The sequence below is a fragment of the Vulpes vulpes genome, chromosome 14, assembly GCF_048418805.1.
Source record: "Vulpes vulpes isolate BD-2025 chromosome 14, VulVul3, whole genome shotgun sequence".
In the NCBI taxonomy this organism is placed as follows: Eukaryota; Metazoa; Chordata; class Mammalia; order Carnivora; family Canidae; genus Vulpes; species Vulpes vulpes.
Window position 1 is genome coordinate 108,082,511 of NC_132793.1, and position 23,917 is coordinate 108,106,427.

General features: G+C 60.3%; 1 protein-coding gene across 6 annotated transcripts in view; it reads left to right on the top strand.

The window, feature by feature from the left end:
- The first annotated feature begins 590 nt into the window (after positions 1-590).
- Positions 591-23,917, top strand: part of SH3TC1 (SH3 domain and tetratricopeptide repeats 1) — a 48,018-nt gene continuing 24,691 nt past the window's right edge. For 2 of the 6 annotated variants that reach the window (XM_072737610.1, XM_072737612.1), the window contains exons 1-4: positions 630-720; positions 2,407-2,527; positions 20,514-20,731; positions 22,501-22,575. In XM_072737610.1, the coding sequence (XP_072593711.1) occupies positions 2,502-2,527; positions 20,514-20,731; positions 22,501-22,575 (319 nt within the window). In that variant the 5' untranslated portion in view covers positions 630-720; positions 2,407-2,501. Of the gene's footprint in view, positions 721-2,225; positions 2,357-2,406; positions 2,528-14,885; positions 15,043-20,513; positions 20,732-22,500; positions 22,576-23,917 lie in introns of those variants that run through there. The other 4 variants (XM_072737614.1, XM_025999399.2, XM_072737613.1 and 1 more) reach the window with 4 other exon arrangements.

A 23,917-nucleotide genomic window follows, 5' to 3' on the forward strand; every position in this document is an offset into this window, starting at 1 on the left:
GAGGACAAAGGTCGCCTGGGAACCTGTTACAAATCCAGATTCCTAGGCCTGACCTGGGCGACCCTCACGTGAACAGTTTGGAGTCTGGAATATAATTTTAAGGACAGCCCGGGTGACTTATCATGAGCAAATTTGAGTCTCTGGACAGCACACGGGGGGCCCTGCTCATCTTCACGGACCCACCACTGGCCTCACACCGCACCCGGCACACAGTAGGTGCTCAATAAGTGATTGCTGAGTTCACTGGCCAGTTGTCCCCAGGCCCAGCTACAGAAACCAGGCCCCAGTGAGTGGGGTGCTCTCCTCAGCCCGGTGAAGGGGTGGCTCTCCCAGCCTCCCTCCTCCCTGAGGCACCCACCACAAAGACCCGGCACACCGCCGCCTGCTCCCCGGGGGGCCCCCTGCACACCAGGCCCCGCCTGAGACCCCCTGGGATCCCACACTTCCCTGCAGGCAGCTCCTCCCCTCCCAGCTTGGGAATGCTGACCCGGGACTTCCGATACAGATAAGGAGGAGGAAGGTCAGGGAGGAGACTGGGCCCCTTCCAGGCAGGGCGGGCCGCTGTGGGCGCGACCAATGACCTGGGCTGACTGCTCAAGCCACCTGACTGGAGCCTGGAGGGCCTGGCTGGCTGCAAACGTGCGCCTTCCTGTCCTGGCTGGCGCGCCCAGTGGCAGACCATCTGAGGGGCCAGGACAGCAGCAGCCTTGGCGGCGGCAGGTGAGGGGCCCCAAAGAGCCCCCATCCTCCTCCCCCTCCCTCCCTTAGCAGTGGCGGGGTAAGTTCTAGGCCACTGGGCTGGACCTGCCCCAGGAGGGGGCAGGAGGCTCCAGGAGGAGCCATCCTACACTGCAACCCCCCCCACGGTGCTCACGGTCTTGACAGGTGAGGCCAGGGGAGGGTGTGCATGGGGTGTGCACCCTGAAACCGGCCTGGTCAGGGAACATCAGGGTGAGGGAGTGACACGTCAGGCTGGGGTTCAGGTGGCCAAGAAAGGGCCAGCCTGGTGTCCCTATGTCTGAGAAAGGGCGGAGAGCCGGCAGGTGAAGCTGGATGTCCACATGGTGGCCACTGTGAGAGGTGGGGATATGCTTCCCCACAAGTGGGGCCTCTGGAGGGCTCAGGAGGCAGGGGCCCCAGGGTTCTGATCCTGGCTGAGCACCTGGGAGCAAGTGGCTCTGCCTCTCTGGACCTCAGGTCCTGTGTCTGTAGGGTGAGAGCATTCCGGGGCCCCAGAGGGGAGCCACCCCCAGTCAGTGGCTGCTCTCCAGGGCCGATGATGGTGGGGGTCGTGGGGAGGAGCAGGAGCCCTGGACTGGCGGTAGGGGCCACAGCTCTGGCTCTTCCCCTGCTCAACACTGCCTTGCCCTGCCTGGACTTCAATACTGGGCCCTCCGCTCCCCACTTCCTCCAGCCCCCATCCTGGCCCCCAGGGGCCAGAGTCCCTGCAGCCCCAAGGACGACCACTCCTTCTTTCAGGGAACAGGGAAGGGGCAATGGAAAGGGATGGGGCCCGACAGGGGAGCGACAGGGAGAAGGCTCTGCCCCCGTGATCCTGTGACCCCGCCAGGGGCTTCGCGCAGGCTGACCGCAGCTGACCAGGGGCCTCTGTGTGAGCCCAGGCTAGGAGCTGCTCCTCTTGGTGCCCCATGACCACCCCCCTGCCCAGAGGTCACAGGATTCTCAGGGACCCGTGGAGGGGAGGGTCCTCCTTCATTTACAGAGAGGCCTGAGGCTCTGGGTGACACAGCTTGCCCGCGGGTAGTGGCTGGACTAGAGCCGTCTTCCCGAGACCTGCCTCAGTGGCCCCGGTGCTTTGGCTCTGCCTCATGTGTCGTCCCAGGTAGGGGCCAAGGTAGGCTCCCGGGCTGGCCTAAGGCCACAGCCAGTGGACCTGGGACTTCGCCCCAGGCAGTCGGCTCTAGGCCCAGGTGCACCTGCCGTTTCTCTGGGCCATCATGGCTCTCTCTCCACACACCGTGTGCATGTTCCGCCTTGCTGGGACTTCGTGACTTTTTTTAGAACAGGTTAAGATTTACAAAACAATTGCCAAGGTAGCACAGAGTTCTCATAACCCCTCCCACCCAGTCTCCTTGACCACTGACATTTCTCATTAGATCGGTACATTCCTCACAACCGAGGACCCGATATGGATCCACTCTCTTAAGTGAAGTCTATCCTTGGCTCAGATTTCCTTAGTCCTCACCTAATGTCCCTTTCCCCAGACTGGCGCCCGTCCGGGACACCACGTGGCCTGTCGTCATCCATCTCCCCAGACTCCTCTGGGCTGTGATGATTTCTCAGACTTTCCTGGTTTCTGATGATTTTTGTGAGGAGCCCTGATCGAGGATTCTGGGTGAGGTCCCTCACTGAGGACGGGTCTGATTATTTCTCGTGATTGGACAGGGATCACGGGTTCTCAGGAGGAAGACCCCGGGGGTGCTGTGCCCTCCTGTCACATCATGTCCAGGGCACCTGCAGGGACGTGACTGGTCACTGCGATGGCGACCTTGATGCCCTGGCCAAGGTGAGGTTCGCCAGGCTTCCCCACTGCGCAGTCCCCCTCCTGACCCTCCCTCGCCGGCCGTGCCCTTAGTGGAGAGGTCAATGTGCAGAGTGCACCCCCAGGGACTGAAATGGGGCTCCCCTTGTCAAGCGTGGTGTATATACATACATCACTGGGAATTCTTCCACATGGGAGATTTGTCCCTCTCCCTCATTTATTTGCTCATTTATTTATGTTGGATAGACTCATGGATACTTATTTTATACTTTGGGTTATAGTCTAATACTAATTAATTTTGTTGCTCAGTTTTCTGAGCCATTGGGAGCTCTTTCACTTGGCTCCTGTGTCCTTTGATTCATCCTGTCATGTTGGATTTCATTCATTCATTCACTCACTCATTCATTCATCCTCTTCCTTACCTGCTGGCGCCACAAGCCGGGCGCATTCTGTACCTTTGCTGGCCGAGTCCTGGAATCAGCCTTTTCTCCAAGGTCTTGATTCCTTTAGTTGGAGAGTGGTCTTAGAAAGCAGGATCTATCTGCACTCTGAGTGTGCTTGTTGCTACTTGGTCCTGACTTTTGTACACACATCTGCAAGTGTGAGTACACTAACCTGTGTGTATATGTGTATCTATAAGTTAGTGCATGCGTGCATGTAACCGAGGTACGTACACGGATCTGTAAGTTGGACTGTGACTGTGCGTGCGTCTAGCCGGGTACGTACGTGGGTCTAAGTACTTCCGTATGTAAACTGTGTCTGCATTAACTGAGACCTCCCTTCTCTGCCTCTAATCTGTCCCCACCTGGACCGTCCTGCCCCTCCTTCATTCACTCCAAGAGGGAGAAACCTGGCTTTCACCAACTACCAGCCGTTTACCTGAATGTTCAAACACCTGCTGCTCCGCCCACATGCAGAAGTATAAGAATTTGTTGCCTCTGCCCCGTGGGGAGCAGTGTTACCAGCTGGAGCCCAGTGCAAACACGTGGCTCCTTTTGGCTTCCGTCTGGCGCACCAACTGCCACCCTCACTAGGCTGGTTGGTGCATGCGTGATACAGTCTCCTGTCATGTCACTCTGCCTCCCCCTGGGGTCCCCCGGCCTCCTGCCCCGTCCTTACCTGCACCTACGAAGCTTCACACCGTGTGCTGCACACTCTCATGGTCTTCGACAAATGTGTGATGTCGTGCATCTGCTGCCAAGGCATCCTACAGCCAGTTCGCCACCCTGCAAAGTGCCTGTACTTCACCTCCTCAGTCCCACTGCTTGTTTATCCCCCTCCACAAAGGCCAGCAAACTGTGGCCGCACTCTGGCCCCCTGCAGAGCCCAAGGCACCGCACGACACACCGTCCCTGCATCTCCCCTCCTCCCTGCTCACTGTGTCAGGGCTCTGCCCTGTTGGCCAACAGGGAACCTCATTGCTCTGTACCATAGCCGTGTACCCCTGGGTGCTGGAGGGAGTGGGATTAATTCAATAGGTGGCTTCTTTCCAAAGTGCTATTATGAGGAGCATGGACACACTTGTAGGTGGGTGGTCGTGGGCTCTGGAGGCAGGGCTGCCGGTCGAGGATGTGGTTTCATAGGTGCTGGTGGCTCACCTGCCACCCCTGCAGCAGCCTGCCTTGGGTATGCTGACAGAGGCCAGGTGTGGCTGCCCCGGGAGTGACAGACACTCTGGGGTCACTCTGCGCTTCTGGCTGGGGTGGGCGGGAGATGAGCGTCATTTCACCTATTTGAAGACAATAGGCTGATAGGGACACCTGGGTGGCTCAACAGTTGAGCATCTGCCTTTGGCTCAGGTTGTCATCCCAGGGTCCTGGGATCGAGTCCCATATCGGGCTCCCTGCGGGGAGCCTGCTTCTCCCTCTGCCTGTGCCTCTGTGTGTCTCTCTGTGTGTCTCTCATGAATAAATAAATAAATTCTTAGGAAAAAAAAGATGTCAGGCCAATAGGACCTGCCTGCTCTGGGTCCCCACTATTTTTCTGTAGAGTGCTTGGTCCCCTCCTCTGGCACAGAGTATGGGCAGTGTTGACTGGGGCCAGCTGCTCAGGTGCCCTTCTGCTAAAAACAGCTGCTGGTAGGTGGGCCCAGGCCCAGCCCAGCCCTGAACCAAATCCAGTGGCACACTTTGTTGAAAATTAGCAGTAGAAGGAGCTGGGGAAAACACCTGGCAAATCCTCCTTAAAAAGTAAGGTCGTGAGAAACAAGGACCCTCAAGTATGGTGGTGCCCTTGGTGGCTCTGGGGACACATGGACACAGTTGCACGAGGCCTAGACCTTGGTGCCAAATGGTGGGTCAGTATTGGCTCACTTGAGAGGGACAGACGTGCCACAGGGATGTGACGTGCTAATCGCCACCCCTGCCACCCTTCCCGCCCCATTACACACTTGGTTTGTGTTTGTCCGCTGCCTTTCTCATGGTGCCACTGGGTTCTAGTTTGGGGAGGAAGAGCACAGAGGTGACATGCCATGGTCATTACGTCCATCAGGGGCACATGTTATCCACAGGACCTGTCACTACTGGCCTTGGCCTTGGTCCCTGGGCTGAGGTGGCATTTGTCAGCCCCCCCCCCCCAAGAGAACCATGCATTCCCTGCATCCCTGCATTTCCACACGGCACTCCTGTGCTCAGTTCCACAGCCGGGGTGGGGACTTGTGCTCCCCGCCAGAGGTCGGAGGAGCTACACGCTTTAGTTGGTAGTTACTCAGTTATTCAATCACTTATATTTTTTTAAATATTTTATTTATTTATTCATGAGAGACACAGAGAGAGAGAGGCAGAGACACAGGCAGAGGGAAGAGCAGGCCCCATGCAGGGAGCCCGATGTGGGACTCAATTCCAGGACCGCGGGATCATGACCTGAGCTGAAGGGAGATGCTCAACCTCAGCCACTGTCAATCACTTATTTTTTTTTAAGGTTTTATTTATGAGGGAGAGAGCGAGCGTGTGCACAAGTAGGGGGAGGGGCAGAGGCAGAGGGAGAAGCAGACTCCCCGCTGAGCAGGGATCCTGATGCAGGACTTGATCCCAGGACTCCGGGATCATGACTTGAGCCAAAGGCAGACCAACTGGGCCCCCCAGGCACTTCTATTCAATTACTTGTTTACGCTAATATGGGCTTCTGAGTATTTATTCCATATTTCAGGTTATACCCTAATACTACTTTATTTTGTTGCTCCGAGTAGTCTAGCTTCGGCCATTGGGAGCCCTTCACTGGCTCCTCTGTCCCTTTGACAAAGTCTCATGTATCCCTCTGTCATTTATCCACCCTTCCCTCCCTCCCTTCCTCCCTCCCTCCCTCCCACTTCCTACTCTTTGGCGCTACACAATGCTCTGAACCAGGCGTTTATCTCAGGGAAGGGAGTGTATTTCGCATGCTGGGGCCCAGCTCCGAGAGCCCCTCCTCCAGGCAGCCTCCCCAGCTGTCTCCAGGTAGGATCCTGGCTGTCAGGTGGCTGCGGCCTCTCTGTGCATCCTCTGTCGGGGTGGCTCCAGCTGCGCTATCTGGTTTCCATCCGTTTCCTGGGCTGTTGTTACCAGGAGGCTGAGCACTCTGGAGGGCAGGGCCATCCAATGCATCCGTGCCTGGGTGCCCAGCACTGGGCCAGGCGCAGAGCAGGGCCGCCAGCTCCCCAAGCCCACTGTCACTGAACAGTCATGACAGCAATTGCTCTGCTTTATGTGACCCCCTGAGCCCCCGGATCAAGCTCTTCAGCACCCCTGCACCGTAGCACGTGCTGTGTCAGGCCAGCGTGGGAGTCCGAGGGACAGGTGTGTGGCGTGGCTGGATCCCTGAGCTCCCCTCTGTGAGCGCAGGAAGGCTCTGCCCAGGAGAGGGAGGCGGAGGACGTGCCCATCCCACAATGGGTGAGGGGGACCCCAGGGCTGGCACCTGGGCTGCTGCCATGGCCGTGTCGCAGCCTGTGACTCCTTGCAGCTGGGCGGCTGGCATGGGAAGGGCGCAGGTGCGGACGTCGGCCGACGACGAGGGGCAGGTGTGCTGCGGCCCGGCCTTGCCAGGTGCCACACGTGTGCATGGGGTCTCAGCAGCCGAGGCCGGGGGCTCACGGGTGTCCACGCCCCACTCGAGGCCTGTGGGCTTCCCTCAGGCCCAGCGGCCTCCCCGGAGAGCCGGGAAGAAGGCGAGCTGCTGGAGGTGGGCAGCGGGGCAGGGCAGTGTGGTGTGACTCAGTGCACCAGAGGCGTGTTGCTCAGGGCTCTGCCCCTCTGCACCCCCGGGCTGGTGTTCAGTGTCCTGAGGGGCTTGGGCCACCCTCTGCCCCCTCTGCTGGTGCTGAGTCTCTGTCATGTGACACACACGTGGGGCCCATCGTGGGGTCCTCGTGTGCTGGCCACATGACGGCTTACACGGAGACCCCTGTTACAGCGCCGGCGTGCGGCTGGGGGGAGGCTGGAAGGAGGCAGTGCCTGAGGGAGGCTGCAGGGATGGGGTCAGAGCCCGGTGGAGAAGGTGTGTAGAGACGAGCAAAGGCGGGCTGAGGCCAGAGGCTTCATTGTCAACAGGAAGGGGGGGCGGTGTCCAGCCGGTTCCTGCTGCTCCGGGGAAGGTGGGGGAGGAGTGGGCACTGGGGGGCACATGTCCAGTTCCCCCCAAGGGGACTGCCCTGCAGCTCCAGCTCTCCCCCCCAGGTTTGAGATCAATGGCACCTGGACTTGTCAGCGCAGACAGAGGTTCTAAAAGTCCCCGGCCTGTGGGTATAGACAGAGAGGTGTAGCAGGTGCAGGGAGAGGACCAGCAGGAAGCAGGAGGTAGTGTTCAGAAGGGGCCTGTGGTCAGCTAGGCTGAGGGGCCAGGGAGGAGAAGGCAACTGGAGACAGTGACAGAGAGGGAGCTGGTGGAGGGGACAAGGCTGCTCTGAGGGGCGGTGGGTGGGTGAGGCCAGGCTGAGGAGGGAATGAGGAGGTGTTGCTGGGAAGGGAGCAGAGCGATGGGAAGTAGTCAAAGCCACTCTTGCATGCCCTCAGGGACTTGGAGGCTGATAGGGCCACCCTGGCCCTCAGGTCCCCGCACAGCCCAAGGGGGACTTCAGGGCGTCTGGCGGAAATTCCCACCTCAGCATCTCCACCCACCGCCTGCCCTGACCTGGGCCTGGTTTCCAGGGAGATGGGTCTTGGCTGGGAGGCTGGGGTTGGGTTAATGTTTGCATAAGCTTGGGTCCAGATCCACCCCCTGGTGACTGGGCTGCAGAGAATGTCCAGAATTCCAGCGGGGTTCCACCCAGAGTCGGAATGTGCTCTGGGGAGTGAGATTCAGTGGGATCGTGGGCGTTCCTGGGGTCTCATCTGTAAGCTGCGGTGACTTTCCAGGATCCCAGAGAAAATAGCCCCAAGAACGTGCTGTGAGGCCCAGATAGAGACCTCTCTGCTCCTGTCTCCTCTCTGCAACCCTCTCTGGGTCACCTCATGACTCACAGCCAGATGGTCCAGAGAGTAGGACATGCCTGTCCTGCGAAGGAAAAAATCGGGGTGCTCCTGAGACTGGCCGCTCCCAGCTGTGTGGCCCCTGGGGACCCCATCCTTCCTTTTGTAGGGGAGGGGGCTACTTAGAGCTGGCAGGTCCTGCTGGGTCCCTCTGAGGGACATCATGCCGGCTGGGCCTCACTCCCCAGGTGGGCCGTGGAAACAGCCTTTATGCTTTTCCCACCAGCTTCCTCTGAGAACCCAAGGGGCATTACTCAGGATGCTGAGAAGTGGCACCCCTCTTCTGAAAGCTCTGTTTCTGGAAATACCGGGCCTCCCTGGCCCGGTCATATGAAGGAGCACCATTTGGAGGAGGGCCCAGCAAATATGCTTAGGCACCTGGCCAGCTCTGGGACCGCCCTGCCCGGCTGAGGAGGAGCTGCTGGATGGCCGAGTCAGCGGGCCCCTGGCTTGAGGGTGACGCCTGCCCAGGGCAGGATGACCATGACCCAGGCCGCGGCTGGGGGCTGGCGTCTTCAGTCCCGGCGGAGCTCAGGAAGTGCTGACAGCTTCCTGCAGGCCTGTGACCTGGCCCGGGTGGCTGTCTGTCATCATAAGCCTGTTTGGTCTCAATATCCTTGTTTTGCAAAGAGCAGTTCCTGAAATCTCGGGGAGTACAGCTTTGCTCATCTTTGATTGGGGTGGTTTCAGCCGCTGAGGCCAAAAATAACAAACACAGGCCGAGCCTTGCTGGGCACAGACCTGTACAAGTCCTTTCTGTATGTCCAGGGACAGCTGGGTGCCAGGACCCGGGCTGGTGGCATCCATCTCTGTCATGTCCCCGCGCCCCCCCATGCATCTCTCCTCAGACCCGGACATGCTGAGGACAGATGTCTCCAGCCTGGCCTTCCCGGTTCTGCAAACCCAGCCAGCACTCAGGAAAGTGTGCGTGCACCTAGAAGATGTGCAGTGGCCCTTCGTCCATTTGCCTGTCTGAGAAATTGCATGAGTCCCGTCACATCTGCACCCTACAGATGTGGAACCAGAGACCAGGACAGACGATGGGTGTCTCTTAGTGTGGACCAATGAACACTGGGACCCTCTTTCCTGTGACCCTGGGAGAGGTGCCTTCCCTTCCTGCGACTTGTAAGCCTGTTACTCAATCACCTGTCTTTATCTGGTGCTCATGTCCTCCTGGACTCTAAGTGCTGGGTCTTGCTAATATGTGACAGTTTAACTATCTGTATGTGCAGTGACCATCTAGCCAGGCCAGCCTCCACCCTCCTTCTCCTCCTCCTCCGCTTGAACCTTCATCTGTCCTAATTCCAGCGCAGCAGGGAACGCCTTCTTGCTCTGGTGGGGGAATCCTGAGATGTTTTTCCACGAATCCCCACCCCACCCGTCCTCTAGAGCAGGACCCACTGGAGGGTCAGATCCAGCCCCTGTCTTGTAAAGAAGGTTCCACCAGCACAGAGTGGACCTGCTTGTTGACCATTCTTGCGACCACCACCCGCTGTGTGTCATCTGTTCACCCGCCCTGCCCTGACCCACCCGATGGCCCTTTACAGGAAGCATTGCCACCCCAGCTCTTGAATGACCCCTGTGGGCCTGGCCTGTCTTGTTTCTACTGCCCAGGGGCTGCTGGTGAGAACCAGAGCTGGGGAGTGAGGTGGGGAGTAGCCACACAGCCTACACCCACCCACCCTAAGGGCCTGTGCATTCCTGAGATTCAGCGTTATGGCCTGTTGTGGATTAACTCTGGGGCAAGAGTGTGACTGGCCTCTCCTTCCATAAAGCCACGTGCCTGAAGCAGGGTTGTCCAGGTGGAGGCTGGGTTTGCCTGGCGCTGGGAAGACCTCTGCACCTCCTCTTTGCCTGGGTCTTCTTCCTCTAAGACTCTGCCCAGAGGCCTCCACCTCCAGGAAGGCTTCCTTGATTCCATCCTGCCCTCCTTTCCATCCCAGGCCTCCCTTTGCCACTGCAAAGTTTGTGCTACATCATCCCAGTCTATTTCCAAGCCTGCCTCCCCAGCTTGTCTGTGAGCCCCATGTAGGTGGGGACCTGGCAGGTAGGGCTGAGACGGATGAGACCAAGATCACGTGGGTGGTAGGGGTAGCTCCGAGCCCCAGGTGGAGTAGGAGATCCATCAAGAGGCTAAGCCACGTGCCAGGGAGGCTGTTGGGGGACCCCAGCTGAGTGTAGGGGAGGCTTGGGTCATGTCAGGCTCTGACCTCACCGAGCCGGGGTCAGGGTCCATGTCTGTGGTCCTAGGGTCTGGCAGGAGCTGGTCCCCTCCGGTGCTGCAGACTTTCCCGAGGGAAGGACAGAGAACCGGTTTGGGTGCTTCCCCGTGCAACCTGGAACAACATTCGTCTTGAAGGAACCCTTTGACTGTCTTCCATGCAGAGGACACTGGGGAGACAGGGACCAAGGGGCAGTGCATGTTTAAGGTCCCCCAGAGTAGGCCCTGCCAGGGGATCCTTGTCCCTGTCCCTTCTCCAAACCTCCGTTTCCTTGCATGACCCTTGAGGCTTCAGGAAGACATCGGCTAGGTTAGCGCCGCACCCTGAGTGTGGGCTCTAGCTCCCAGGACGTGGTGGTCGGGCCTTGGCCTTCTGCAGACACACGTGCTTTCCTGGGTGACGCTCGCCATGCCCACGGCTTCCACACTGGCTAGAAAACGTGCCTCTTGCATTTGTTCTGAGCAGACAAATGCAGGGCAGGAAGCCATCCCTCCTCCCAAAATGTACCAGCTCCTCTGCCAGGGAAAGTGCCTCCTCCCTGGCTAGGGATGGGGCGGGGGTTGGGGGCGCAGGTATGCTTTGTGTGCAGCGCCTGCCCTCAGGCCTGCTGTGGGGCTTCTCAGCCTCAGCAGCTTAGAGGGAAGGAAAGGTGGCGAAGGGGAGGTGAGGTGAGGGGAAGGCTCTGAGGACACTGAGTCTGGCTGTCGACACCTGGGCAGCACCCAGACATGCTCACCACACCTTACAATTTAGTGAAACACCCATTGGCCCCTGTGATGGGAAAAGCGACAGAGGCAAGGGATGGCTCTCTGAACTGCCACCTGGAAGAATTAGAATCAGGGTTTGGTGCTGGAAGATACAAGGATCTGATTACTGAGAAAGCCCCAGGCTCGGGTGTGTTTTCTCTGGCTGCTTGTCTCACACCTTAGAGGGTCAGGGCATCTGCTTTGGCACCAGGTGGACCTGAGACCCCAGCTGGCAGCCCTGCCCTTGGGCTGTGTGACCCTGGGCGAGAGCCGCCTCCACGCCCATCTGCCTCTCGGTCCAGCAGATGAGATGGTGGTAATAGTCACTCCAGGATTGCTATAACCCCTGCCTGGATCTAGCATCTTCTTGGCAAGTGAGGATTGGAATGTATTAGAGCAGCCGTGTCAGACATCAGAGCTGTTGCAGGTGTGTGTGTGTGTGTGGGGGGGCACTTCGAGACCTCCAAGTCCGACTCCACCATCTGTCCAGGAAAGAGTGAGACCCGGGGAGTGACAGGCTATCCTGGTGGGACTCGAGGCTGGGCTGTGTGGGCCTGCCCCGTGCCCAGCCTGTGGGAAGGACCCCTATTTGAAAAGTCCCCCGAACTAGAAAGCTCATGCTCTTCCTCTGGGAGGTTATTCGGGTGTGCCTGCAGAATTGGGGTGCACTCTGGAGTTGGGGTGCACTGAGCAGAGTTGGGCACTCTGGGCAGGGGTGCATTCTGTGCAGTTGGTGCAACAAGCAGACTTGGGTGCTCTGTGCAGAGTTGAAGCTCTGGATTGGGGTGTGCTGCATGGAACTGGGGTGCATTCTGTGCAGTCAGGGTGCAGTGTGCAGAATCAGAGCTCTGGGGACAGTTGGGGAAGCCCTTGGAAACTCCCTGCGGCCTTGGGCCAAGAGAACAGCTGCAGAGACAAACAGGATATGGGGTGTCGGGCCACAGCAGGGGACAATGCCCAGGAGAGGAAACGTGTCCAGTCCCTTTTATGGATGTGGAGCCCATCTGGGGCAGCTTTCAGTACCATTTCCAGAAAAACAAAGGGAGAAGGAGCCAAGCATCTCGTGTTCTGCACATTGTGGGTTCTGGAACATGGGCAGACTGAAAGGTTCGGGGTCCCACCATACAGATACGGGCCGCAGTCTGGGAGGGGCAGGGGCTGCAGTGGGCTGGACAGGGAGGGTTCAATGCCTGGGCCAGGCTTCTGTCTGCAGCCCCCGGGCCTCCCCGAGCAGTGGCACAGGCCAGCCCTAGGCTGCAGAATGGGGGGCAGGGCCAGGGAGGTCACCCTTAGAGGGCCTGGACAACCCTGCCCCCTGCTCTCACACGCCTTGGCCTTGGGAGATGCCCGGACGCTGAGCACTTGTACAATGAACAGACTTTTAAGGGCAGCTGTGGTAACAGGCTGGACTTGGCCTGCTAGAGATGTCCTGCATCTCATTTAATCCTCATGAGGATCCAGAGCAAAACCACAGAAGAGCATCTGACCCCCCACTCCCTCGGGGCTTCTCTGAGTATCCAACACACCAAGGCCGTGTGGCCAGCACAGCAGCGCTGACCTTGGACGCAGGTGCCTACGTCCTACCCCGTGTGGCAGCCTGAGCTCTACCCTCCTGTGAGGCCTGAGGAGAAGAGCAAAGGCCCATCTGCAGGCATCTGTGGTCATCCACAGGTCCCAGATGCCACTACCAAGGGCCGTGGGTACCTGTGTCTGGATGGAGGAGGCAGGCTCGCCCAGGAGAGTGGCCACAGCAGGGGAACCCGGCCTCCAGAGCAGGTTCGAGGAAGCCAACTTCTGAGGTCCAGTGGGTCCTTTGCAAGAGGCAGGGTATCCTCGGTTCCAGGGCTGTGAAGGCAGAAGTATGGGGAGCTGGGCAAGGTTGGGGGTGGAGCTGGAGCAGATGGGAGGGTGGGGAGATGGAGCAGCAGGTGTCCTCGAGGAAGGGGTGGTGAGGACTTGCCCTAGGAGGAGCTTCAGGACGGGGCATCCGGACCTCGTTTAGGCTCCCCTGGGTCCCAGAGGTGGGGTCCGCAGGATGCTGAGGCCGAGGGGAGCCGCGGCAGGAGGCACTGCGGTCAGGCAGGCAGGCATCAGCGTTCACCGACTGCCCTGGCCAGAGTCTAGGTGTACTGGGCAGGATGCTGGCCCCACAGGCGCATCCACGGGAGCCTCCGAACACAATCTTGTTTAGGAAAAGGGTCTGTATAGATACAATTATGGTGAGGATCTCGAGAGGAGAGGGACTCCAAAAGGAATGGGAGTGTCCTTTTATGGAAGAGAAGAGGAGCCACACAGAGGGTGGCCGAGTGCTGATGGAGGAGCATGTGGCCGGGAGCCCAGGAGCGCCCCAGGGCCCTGGAGGCTGGAAGAGGCGGGAAAGACCCTCCTGGAGCCTCCAGAGGGAGCGCGGTCCTGCCCACATTGATTTAGCCTTCTGGCCTCCAGACCCGGAGGGAATAGACCTCCGTCACTTTATGGTACCCAGTCCATGGAGCTTTGTCACAGCAGTCCCAGGACATGGGCACTGAGGCCATCACAGCTGTCCTTCCGAGAGACACTGAGGGGACAGCCAGGCTTGGAGAGGCCACATGTCCCAGTGGGAAGGAGGGGCAGCCTGTGAATCGGCTGCCCCTCTGCTCTCAGGGCTCCCGGTCCCCTGGGACCCACACAGTAGCTTCAGATTCGCCCCTGTGACTCGGCCTGTGAAAACATCCTCCCCGACCCTTGGCTCCCTCTGTGTGGTGTCCATGCAGTGGGACCTGGCTGGTCTGGGCGTGCTGGGGGCCCAAGTGTCAGGCCTGGCTCTGTCGGTGAACTGCTAGGGCCCCCGAGCCAAATGGCTTGTCTGCTCTGGGCCTCAGTGACCTGCTCTGCCCAGCAAGGTGCCCTGGCCTCATGCTGGTCCTCATGCCTGGGCTCCAGCCCCATGGGGAGGGAAGGGAACTTGTGACTTTGGGGTGGCAGCACATGACACCAGGAGCTGGTAAGAGAAAGTTGTGTCACCTGGAGGCAACTTGGCCTGGAGCAGCAGTTCTGCCGGACGTTGCCCCAAGGTGACTAATTTCTGGAGGTGTTTGGTTGTCACAGCTGGGGTCTGCAGGGTGGAGGGGGTAACTGGCCTCTAGTGAGCCAAGGCCAGGGATGCAACTGAAATCCTAAGTGTGCACAGCAACCCCTCCCCGTGACAGAGAGCCATCACCCCAAGTGTCAGTGGTGGTGCCCTTAGAAATCCTGGCCTAAGGGCCTCAGTGTCTGTCAAACCCAGTCCTGGGCTCCTCTGGTTGTCACTGATCTTGGGCATATCCCACGACCTCTCTGACCTCAGCTTCACTGTCTGTAAAACTGTCACGTTGCCACCGTTACCACCGCTACCACCGAGTCAGAGGTGTTTCCTGGCTATCGTGCACAAGACAGAGAAGGTCTCTGTCCTGCTCTTGATCCTGGGGCCCTGCTGGGTCCCAAAACCCTTGGGAAGTCAGAGAACGAAGCGGGGTACCTGTGGTCCAACCTCCATCTGTCCCTAGTGAGCCAGTGGGCAGGCAGGAGGCAGCACCCGGCCGAGGGAAGTGGTGCACATGTGTCTGCATGTGAGTGCACGTGTGTATCATGTGTGTGCGTACCTTCATGTGCATGCACGTATGTGTATGTGTGTCATGTGTGAATGTTGTGTGTGTGTGTCATGTGTGCCATGTGGGCGTGTGTGCACTAAGCAGAGGAGGAACAGAGCAGAGCCGAGGTTGGCACGGCTGTGGGGTGGGCAGCTGGTGCACTTCCCTAATCCTGGGGGCTGAGGCGGGAGCCTGGGTGTTCCCTGGCGTCGATCTCAGAGCTGGGGGTGCTGGGCAGTCGGCAGGCAGGACGGGGCCTGGAGCTGGTCCAGGGAGGAGCTAACAATCAACGTGAGGCGCCCTGGGCCTGCCTCTCCCACCGGCCCCGGCGCAGGGAGGAAGTGTGGCAGGAAGCAGGGGGTGGTGGCGGCCGCCGTGCAGTCAGCCGGGCTGTGGGTGGCCGCTGCCTGTCCTGGCTGGCTGAGACGGCCCGCAGGGCCAGCTGGCAGGGAGCCGGGAGCGGCCACCTGGTGCCTGCCCACCACCGCCTGGGAGCTGCCTCTGAGGAGCTGGACGCAGGTACGGGGGACACCGGGACGGGCGGGACGAGGACCGGCTGAGCAGGTATCATCCACGGAGCTGGGGCTCGCCACCCACAGCGCAATCTGAAAATAGTCTGTGGACTTTCACTTTCTTGAAGAGTCCTCTGGCATCTTGGGACTGTGGGGAGCAGAGAGCTGCAGTCTGGGGAGTCTGGAAGGCTGTGGGCCGGTTAGGAGACCGCAGCCAGGAGTCCTGAGCGCCGGGGGCAGCCAATGAAGCGCCTCGCTGCTGTGATCTCGCTGGACACCCCCCCCCCCCCCCCCCCGCTTCATGTGGGCACTCAGCAAGCGTGTGCCAGGGTCTGGGCAAGGCGCAGAGCCCAGCCAGCAGGACGGAGTCCGGGTGTCGGAGTCTCTGGTGGGCCCCTGCCCTGGGCAGGGTGCCACATTGGGCAGACACCACAAGACAGCCCAGGGTGGCTCTGCAGCTGTGCCTGGCCACTCTGAGGTCACCATCTCTGGGCCTCTTTAACATCATCTGGATGGAGATGAGTGCCCTGACCAGAGGCACCAACCAGATAGTTGTAGGGGAGGACACAGACCCAGGACTTCTAATGTCAGGTCCTGCCCTAGGTGTGTGCTCCCAGCAAGCCACTGAGACCCCCTCCTGGCTTCCAATGACCTCCCCAGGAGCACCAGACCCCAGCTCTGTCCCTCACAAAGCAACCTTGGCAGTTAGTGGAGCTGGCTGGTGCTGGGAGCTGTGGGGGCTGAGATGGAGTGCGTGCAGGTTAAGGGCAGGCGCTCCAGTGCTGGACTCGGCCCCTCTGAGTTCGAATCCCGTCAGTGCCCCCTGGCCAGCTGAGTCCCTGCAGCAGCTGGCTGAGCCTGTGAAATGGGCACCGTGGCGTCCCCTCCCCCAGGTCATCAGGGAGATTAGATGGGTGTGTGTGTCAGCACCTCAGGGTGGTGGGTGCTCAGGGACGGTCACACTGCAGTTGGTGACGATGACACATCCTATCGGGGGCATTGTGCACTTGATTCTCACAAAATGTCTGATGCAGGTGAGGTCGACCCTACCTCCCAGCAGAGAAAGCGAGAAGGCACGCGTATTACAGGAGAACCAGTGTCCCCGGGGAGGCCGTGACACAACATCTGTCCCTGGGGGGCTCCCAACAGCGGGAACCTACTCTCACCATCTGGAGGCCACAAGTCCGAAATCACAGGGTTCTCAGGACCCAGCTCCCTCTGGAGGCACCAGGGGAGGGTCCCTCTCACCTCCTGCTTCCTGCCTCCTCCAGCTCCCTGGGCTCCCAGCCACATCCCTCCCTCTGGCCTCTGTGGTCACATGGCCTCTGCCCCATGCCCATCCACATCCCTCCTTTTATAAGACACCATCCCTGGGTTAGGCCCCCCCCCCTGCAGCATGACCTCATCCTAACAAGTCAGATTTGCAAAGACCCTCTTCCCAAGTAAGGCCACCTGCTTCCCAAGTAAGGCGCTGGGTGGGGATGGATCTTGGGGGACACCACCCCAGTCCAGGGGTGACCAGACAACTCAAGAGGTGTTTCTTGGTGGTGTGGACAGGGTCTATGTGCATCCAAAAGGTACTGGTTCTTGACGAGCCCCATGAGTGCTTCCACCAGACCCCCCAACCCAATCAGGACTGAAAAGGTACCACCTCTCCCTCTGTGGAACCCACTTTTATTCAGCACCAGCTGTAACCCTGGAGTGTTCCTTGTGAGGCAGGTGCATCGGCTCTCCCCGTCTGGGTGGGCAGAGTGAGGCGTGGAGAGCTCTCCCAGCCCACCGACCCCATGTCTCCTCCCCTGGGCCGGCTGCTGGCCAGGGCCTGCGGCCTGCTGCTGACCCACCAGGCACCCACCCCCCGGGGTTTTTGTCCCAGACAGGCTGAGCAAAGAGGGTGAAGGCCAGAAGGGAGGGTCTCCCCGCGATAGTGACCAGAGAGCGGCCCCCCAGGAGCCCAGGTCAGCTGCCAGGGCTGCGGTCTGGGAGCTGCATCCACTGGAGAAGCCCCGGCCTGTGAGGAGGAGCGAGGCCATTATAGGAAGCGGGGAGGGAACCTTCCTGCACAGATTGGGCCCACTTCCTCATCTCCAGCTGTGACTAGGACACCCCCCCCCCCGCCCCCGCCCCCGCACTGACGACTATCACCCGTGGCCCCGCCTGCCCAGGCACATCCGTCATGGGGCAGGTGGGAGGGTCTCTGAGCCCAGGAAGCCTTCCCTTTGCTCTGGAAGCTGTCCCTGAGGCAGCCGGGAGCAGGCCCCTGGTGTCCCCGGACACACACACGGATGGGCCGGTCCTGACCCCGGGGCCGAGGTGAGCAGGATAGGAGGCTGCCACAGGACCCGGCACAGTCCTGCGAGATGCCCGGCCGCAGGGCCCCCTGCTGCACCCAGGGTGGGGGCTAGGATGTGCCTCCTGAAGGGTAATGTGGCCGGGCAGGGGGGTGGGAGGCTTGGACCCCGACATGGGCTTCAGCAGGTCAGAAGGGAGGGACGGCAAGCTGGCCTTGCAGACCTCAGGCATCCTGGTCCCAGCACCCCCATGGTCGGCTGGGGTGTGGGAGCTGCAAGCCAGCAGGTGAAGCCAGAAGGAGGGAAAGAAACAGCCCAGGCTTGGGCTTGGCTGGGGCCTGGGGAGCACAGCCAGTACATGGAGCTGGATCCAGAAGGACAGCGAGGGGTCTTCATGCTTTACAAGGATGGAGATAGCCTAGCTGTATGTGTCATCCCCTGGGTGCTCCTTGGAGTCAGGTCCCCATTGGGGGTGGGGGTAGGGGCCCCTGGAAGCTTCACTCCTGCAAACCTTGCCGGCCTCAGGCTGTTGGGGGCCTGTTGGTTCTGGTGCTGGAGCAGACGGGCTGTTTGGGACTAAGGCCACAGGAGGGGCACCAGAGTAATTCCTGCCAGAAACACGGTGCCCTGCTTCTGCAGCTCCCGTGGCCATTACTACCTTTCTTTCTTTTCTTTTTTCTTCCTTTTTTTTTTTTTAATCTTTTTCTTTTGGATTATGGGAGCAATCCTGGCTTATAATGGGCTGAAAAGCAGCCCTTGCCAATCCCCAGTGGAGATCACTCTAGACCTTTTAGGGGAGGGTCCAAGGAAGGGGCAGCAGGCCAGGCGAAGCCGCCCTGTGGGCTGAGACTCCCCCAAGTGACCATCCAGGGAACCTGGGAGGGGAGCTGGCTGCCTGTGCCACTGGCTGAGCAGTGTCCCTGGGTCCTGCTGGTGTCCAGTGCATGGAGGCTTTGGGGACAGGTCACGTGTGGCTGAACTGGGTGTGTTGAGTGATGGGCAGTAGCTCCCACGGGAGCCCTGGCCTCAAATCGTCAAGGGCCAGGAAAGAAGGCGGGCAGGAGGCCTTGCCACTGACCCCGTGAGTCCTGTCCAGCTTGGGAGGAACAGATGGCCAGAGGGATTGGCCCACTTCCCTGGGAACCCGGGGGTCTGGGACCCCGTCATTGCTCTGCGGCTGCCCAGCTATGTGGTGACTCGGGCCTTCCGTGCTTTGCCTGGTCAGTCCTGAGCCCTTTGGACAGTTGTGGCCGAGAAGTGACCTTGGGCATATGGCTGTCTGCGCTCTGCCCCACCGTGCTGTTGGGGCCACCTGTCAGCCCCTCTGTACACGGTCCCCACCTCCCCCGGGGGCCTCACTGGCTCCCCAACCCCCTTCCCTCCCCCCACCCTCCAGTGTTGGGAGTTACCCCTGAACTAACTAGCCCTGGCACATGCAGGTGGTGACAAACACTCATGTCCAAGGCTCCCTGGGAACCTGGGTCCAGGCCCAATACTTGGTTTCAGGGGGTCTGGAGGGAGGTGGGAACAGGCCTTGAAGGGATGGGTCCTGTATATTCCATGTTGCGTCTGATAAAGATCCAGCGGCCTCTTGGTTTTGGTGACAACATGAGGCAGGGAAATAAACCCAAGGCCCAGCATGGTTCCAGCTCCCCTCTCTTGTCTTCTAGGACTGAAGGGGACTTCCCAGGGTACAGAACCAAACCCCCCACTCCGGGCCTCACAGGCTTTGGGGGCTCCTCTGCTTTCATGGGATGCTCGATGCTTTGGGAGCCCTTACCTCATCTAACACGACCTGTGCCCCGTGTCCTGTGTCCTGCACCCCAGCATCTCCAAGGCTGCCCAGGTGCTTCCTGTCTCTGCCAAGGGCATCAGGGTGCAGCTGCGGGACAGGACCGGGGCCGGTGGTTGCCATCCAGGCTCTGAGTTCTGCATGGCCACCCCCGTACTCTGCCCGCTATTGGGGACTTGCTCCCCAACATCCTCCAAGGAAGGGGTGAGACGGTGCTTTCCTGTCCCTGCATGCAGACTGAGTTCCCGCTGGCCAGTCCTAGGTTTGGGGTGAAATCTCATAGGTCATCATCAAGGGTCAGGGGGTCCCGAAATGAGGGGTTCTCTTGCTTGTGCTCTTGCCGACCTTGCGCATGAGCGAGCAGGACCATTCCTCGTCTCCACTGTCCCTGAGGTGGAAGCTGAGCAAAGAGCTGGCTTTTCCCCCATCCCTGGGGCCCAGCTGGGGGTCTTCCCCAGCCCCAGCCCTGACCACTCGGCACCCCTGCCACCCCAGGTGTTCCATCTGAGAGGGGACTCTGTGTTCTTCTGTGTCCTCACTGGTGACAAAGCCCCAAACCCAGGAGCAGGGTGTGTCCATCTCTGGACATCTCTGATCCATCTCTCATCTCTGACCCCAGTAAGGAGGGAGGCTTAATGACTGCTCTTGGGCGGGGGAGCAGTCGCCCATTCTGCCCTCGTTCTGCCTCGGCCACTTCCTCCTTCCCTGCCATCTGCCACCTGCTTCCTTCCTTCCACAAGTGGCCTGGAAGCCGGCTCACTTCCTGGCCCCTGGGATGGGACGGTGTTCCGGGGCCCCTGCTAGAGCCCAGGCCTCTTCCAGTGTCGGAGGCAGGATCCCCGGAGCCTGGGCGGGGTGGGGCTGTGGTGTTGTAAGGAGCCACAGGGTCCCTTGGGAACCCGAGGCCAGAATCACAGCGTTGCTGGTTGTGGGAAATGGAACTCGATGGTGTCTCCATGGGAGTCTGCTCCGGCCCCACTGGACAGGACGTGTGGGGGGCTTGCTCACGTCCAAGGTGCCAGGGTGTCCCAAGAGGACTTCTCTGTGCCCCACGTCCGTCTGGCACTTGCAGGAATGTTTGAGCAGCCATGACCTGCTCTGAGCTACTTCCTAGGGGTCTACTGATGAGCTGGGGTGGGACCCCCACCTGCCCGCAGAGACTTCCAGCCCAGCTGGTGAGAGGGGCCCAGGTCTCGGAAAGAGCCTGCGGCAGGGGTTTGTCGTAGTGGAGAGGCCCCCCGACTCAGGAGCAGAGCTCTGGAAGGATGTGCAGAGGCCCACCAGGCGAAGGGGAGGCGATGTCCCCTCCTGACCCCACCCCTGCGCGGCACCCACAGGCGCCTGTGTCCCTGGGGAGGCCTCGCTGCTGACCAGCCCCCTCTCCTCTGCCCACAGTGGCCAGCTGGCATGCGGAGCCCCCGGCCCTGAGGCCGCAGCGGACATGGAGGGCCCAGCGGAGGCGGCCTGGGAGGAGCCGGCCACCAGGGGGAGGGGGCCCACAGCGCCCTCGGGAGGCGGTGGTGGCGGCCACAAGGTCCAGAGAGCGGCCATGGGCTCCTCGGTCATCTGGGAGCGAGCAGGGCCCGAGGAGGCCGAGGTTCTGGGCGGAGGCGGTGAGTACAGCGCGCCGTCCCCCCACCGTCCAGCCCCCCGGGAATGGAGCGCGGCGTCCACACGGTCAGGGTGTGTGTGGAGACGGCCCTGTGCCCAGTGAGACATTGTGACACACGAGGGCCCCGCTGGTGTTTCTCCAGGAGGCCGTGTGTGTCTGATAACAACCCTGGTGTGGTGAGGGGAGGGCCGGGAAGCTCTGGAACAGCTGCCCCCAGGGAATTTACGGCTCTGGAGTAACCTTGGCGCTCCAGGTCCTGCTTTGTCCTTAGGACTGAAGCCCCTGGGACTGCTCAGAACGGGGCGGCCCTCATTCCTCTAGGGGGCGAACGAAGGTTGTCCAAGAGGGGATCCGGGGCCACCCAGGACCAAGCCGGGGCCTCCCCCTGGGGGAGAGGATGCGCCAGAGACGTGGGCACCTGAGGCCAAGCGAGGAAGGGAAGCAGGGAACTGCCAGGGATGGGATCATCCAGACTGTCCTGGGGGACCCGGGAGGATCCTGACTGTGCAGGGGGACCAGGGGAGATCCTGACTGTGCAGGGAGACCAGGGGGGATCCTGACTGTGCAGGGGGACCCGGGAGGATCCCGACTGTGCAGGGGGACCAGGGGGGATCCTGACTGTCGCCGCCCAGCTGGACTTGGGCCCGTTTCCTGCTTAGATACCTGGGAAGCACCTGTGTGATCTCCAGGACCCCTGTTTCTACGTCCTGGGCCCTGGGGACAAGCTGCAGAGGGAGGACCCTCCCTGAGCTGAGGACAGTCCGTTTCTCCTGCGTCCTCCCAGGGTTCCCTGCCTCACCTGCCCACCCTCCTCTGGGTCACATGCCCGGGGGCCCGGGCTGGAGCTCAGAGATGCTCAGTAGAGATCTGAATGGCCAGTGAATGATGGATGTGTGGGGAGAACACAAATAAAGCCTCACGAGGTACATGGTGGCAGCCTGGGGCATCTTTACACCTGTTTCCTTGGGTCCCCTGGCCGTGAGGAGCTGGGAAGGGCCAGGGTGACCCTCCTGGTGTGGACTCACCATAGGGAGGGGTCCTGGCGTCAGTTCCAGAGCCCGCTGGGCACCTCCTCTGCTGGCCTGCACTTTGGGGTGTCTCGTCAGTCCTGCCAGGCTGTGAGCCACACCTGACCCTCCTCACGAGGCCGAGAGGGCATATGTCACCCTCGGGGAGTGATGGTGCAGACAGACCAGGATCAGCCCTGGCTGTCCCAGACCTGGGGTTCCTCCTGGGCTGCCGCCTGCCCTCTGTGGTCAGTAGAGCCGCGGCCCCCAGACAAGTGCACATCCTGGGCCCCAGATCATATAGCAGAGGTGATTTTGCAGATGGAGTTAGGAATCCAGAGAGGGAAAGAGAAGCCTGGGTCAGAATCGTCTGGCTCCAAAGATTGAGGACGAGCCACCGTCTGAGGGCACGGTGGGCGCCCCTAGTTGCTGGAGACAGGCTCCCCCTATGGAGCCTCCAGGGAGAACTGGCTCTGCTGACACCTTTTCGCCAGTAAGACCTTTCCAGACCCCAGCACAGCTGGACAATACACTCGTGTCATTGTCAGAGGCCACAAGCCTGCGGTTACCTGTTCTAGGACATGGAGAGCCTCGTACCCCTCCATTCTCCTCGGGCTTTTGTGACCTGGACAAAGGGGACACAAGGGGTCAGTGGTTTGCAGGGGCATGGGTACATCTTTTCCAGAAATACTGGGGGCTTTGTGCTGGCAAAACTATGCGTCACCTGTTTTGACCTTGATCCCACAACCTTGCTCTGTTACAGATGCCACTCCTCCTGCTGGCGGCTCTGGGCCTGCTACTGGGACCCCTTCTGGCCAGATGGGCACATACCCCACAGGTAGACATCCTTGGGCCCCACATCATGCAGCAGGGCTCAGTCTGGGCAGGACCATCAATGTGGGATCCCTGGGCATCCCCTCTTCCCTCCAGCCCCAACTGTGCCATGGCCTGCGGGTTCAGGAAAGTCTCGTCCCCAGACTCCCCTCCCAGATGGCTGTGGGGATGGGGAGGCTGGTAGGTGCGGATGGCCAGGTCCTGCGCCCAGGTTCTGCTTCGGCCCCGCCGGGGGAGGGCCCAGGATGCTGCATTTCCACGCAGGGCCTGAAGGCAGGAGTGGACGGGCCAGGAGGCTGGCCCAGGTGTGGGGGCAGTGAGACTCTGGGAGGGTCGCGGGTGGGATGTGCAGTGGGGGACACAGAGGGAGGGGCAGGGCCTGGCTTCTGGGGTGGGGGCTCCAAGGACTGGTGGGATTTCTGCAGGGCACAGACGAGGGGAGGAAGAACTGGGCAGTGGAGGGAGATGAGGTGAGAAGGAGCCCCTTACCCCTGAGACCCCACTCCCAGCTTCCAGCTGTGGTGACACAAAAACCCCAGCATTGCTGGCAGTTCCCCTTTGCCTCGACACCCGCCCGTCCCCTGACTTGCCTTCCGGGTGGCCGGCGCTGTTGTGGTCACTCACGATGGCCAGGGAGTGTTGAGCAAGCGGCAGATTATTTTGAGTCTGACAATGCCACCCGCCCTCTTACGGGAGTCAGAGGCGTCCCATCCCAGAACCAGTTGTGAAATGTTGGGCATGCTTCCCATTAGGCAGGGGGGTGGGGGGGTGGGGAGAGACTGAGTCCTGATTCCAGAAGTCTCCATGTTGCCCTCCTCTCCCCTCCCTCTTTCTCTTCTCCTCCTTCTTCATCCCTCCTTCTCTCATTTCCCCTCCACCCCTCTGCTCTTCCCAGCACATGCTCTGGGGATCTCAGTAGCACCGTTGGGAGGTCTCTTAGCTGGGTAGGGGTGGGGGTGGGCAGAGAGGCGGTTCAGCTGGGATCTGAACTGTAGGGCCGCCTGTCAGGCAGGCCAGTATTTGGTCTGGGAGCAATTGCTCCAGGTGGAAGATGTAGTGAGTGCAAAGGCCCTGGGGCAGGGTAGGGGGGATGCTTTGATGTCCTAGGGCAGCACGGAGGCCACAGGCCAGAAAAGAGGTGGTGGGGGAACCAGGGCCAGAGGCTCGAGGCTGTGCTGGAGGGAAGGTGGAAAGGGTTTGCATCTTACTCTACCCAAGAAGAAAAAGCCCTGGAGCCATGCTAGCCAATACAGGAGACACACAATTCATGTTTAAATTTATCTTTAATAAAATGAAAAATCTGGTTCACACAGTTATACCGGCTGTATTTCGAGAGCTCAAGGGCT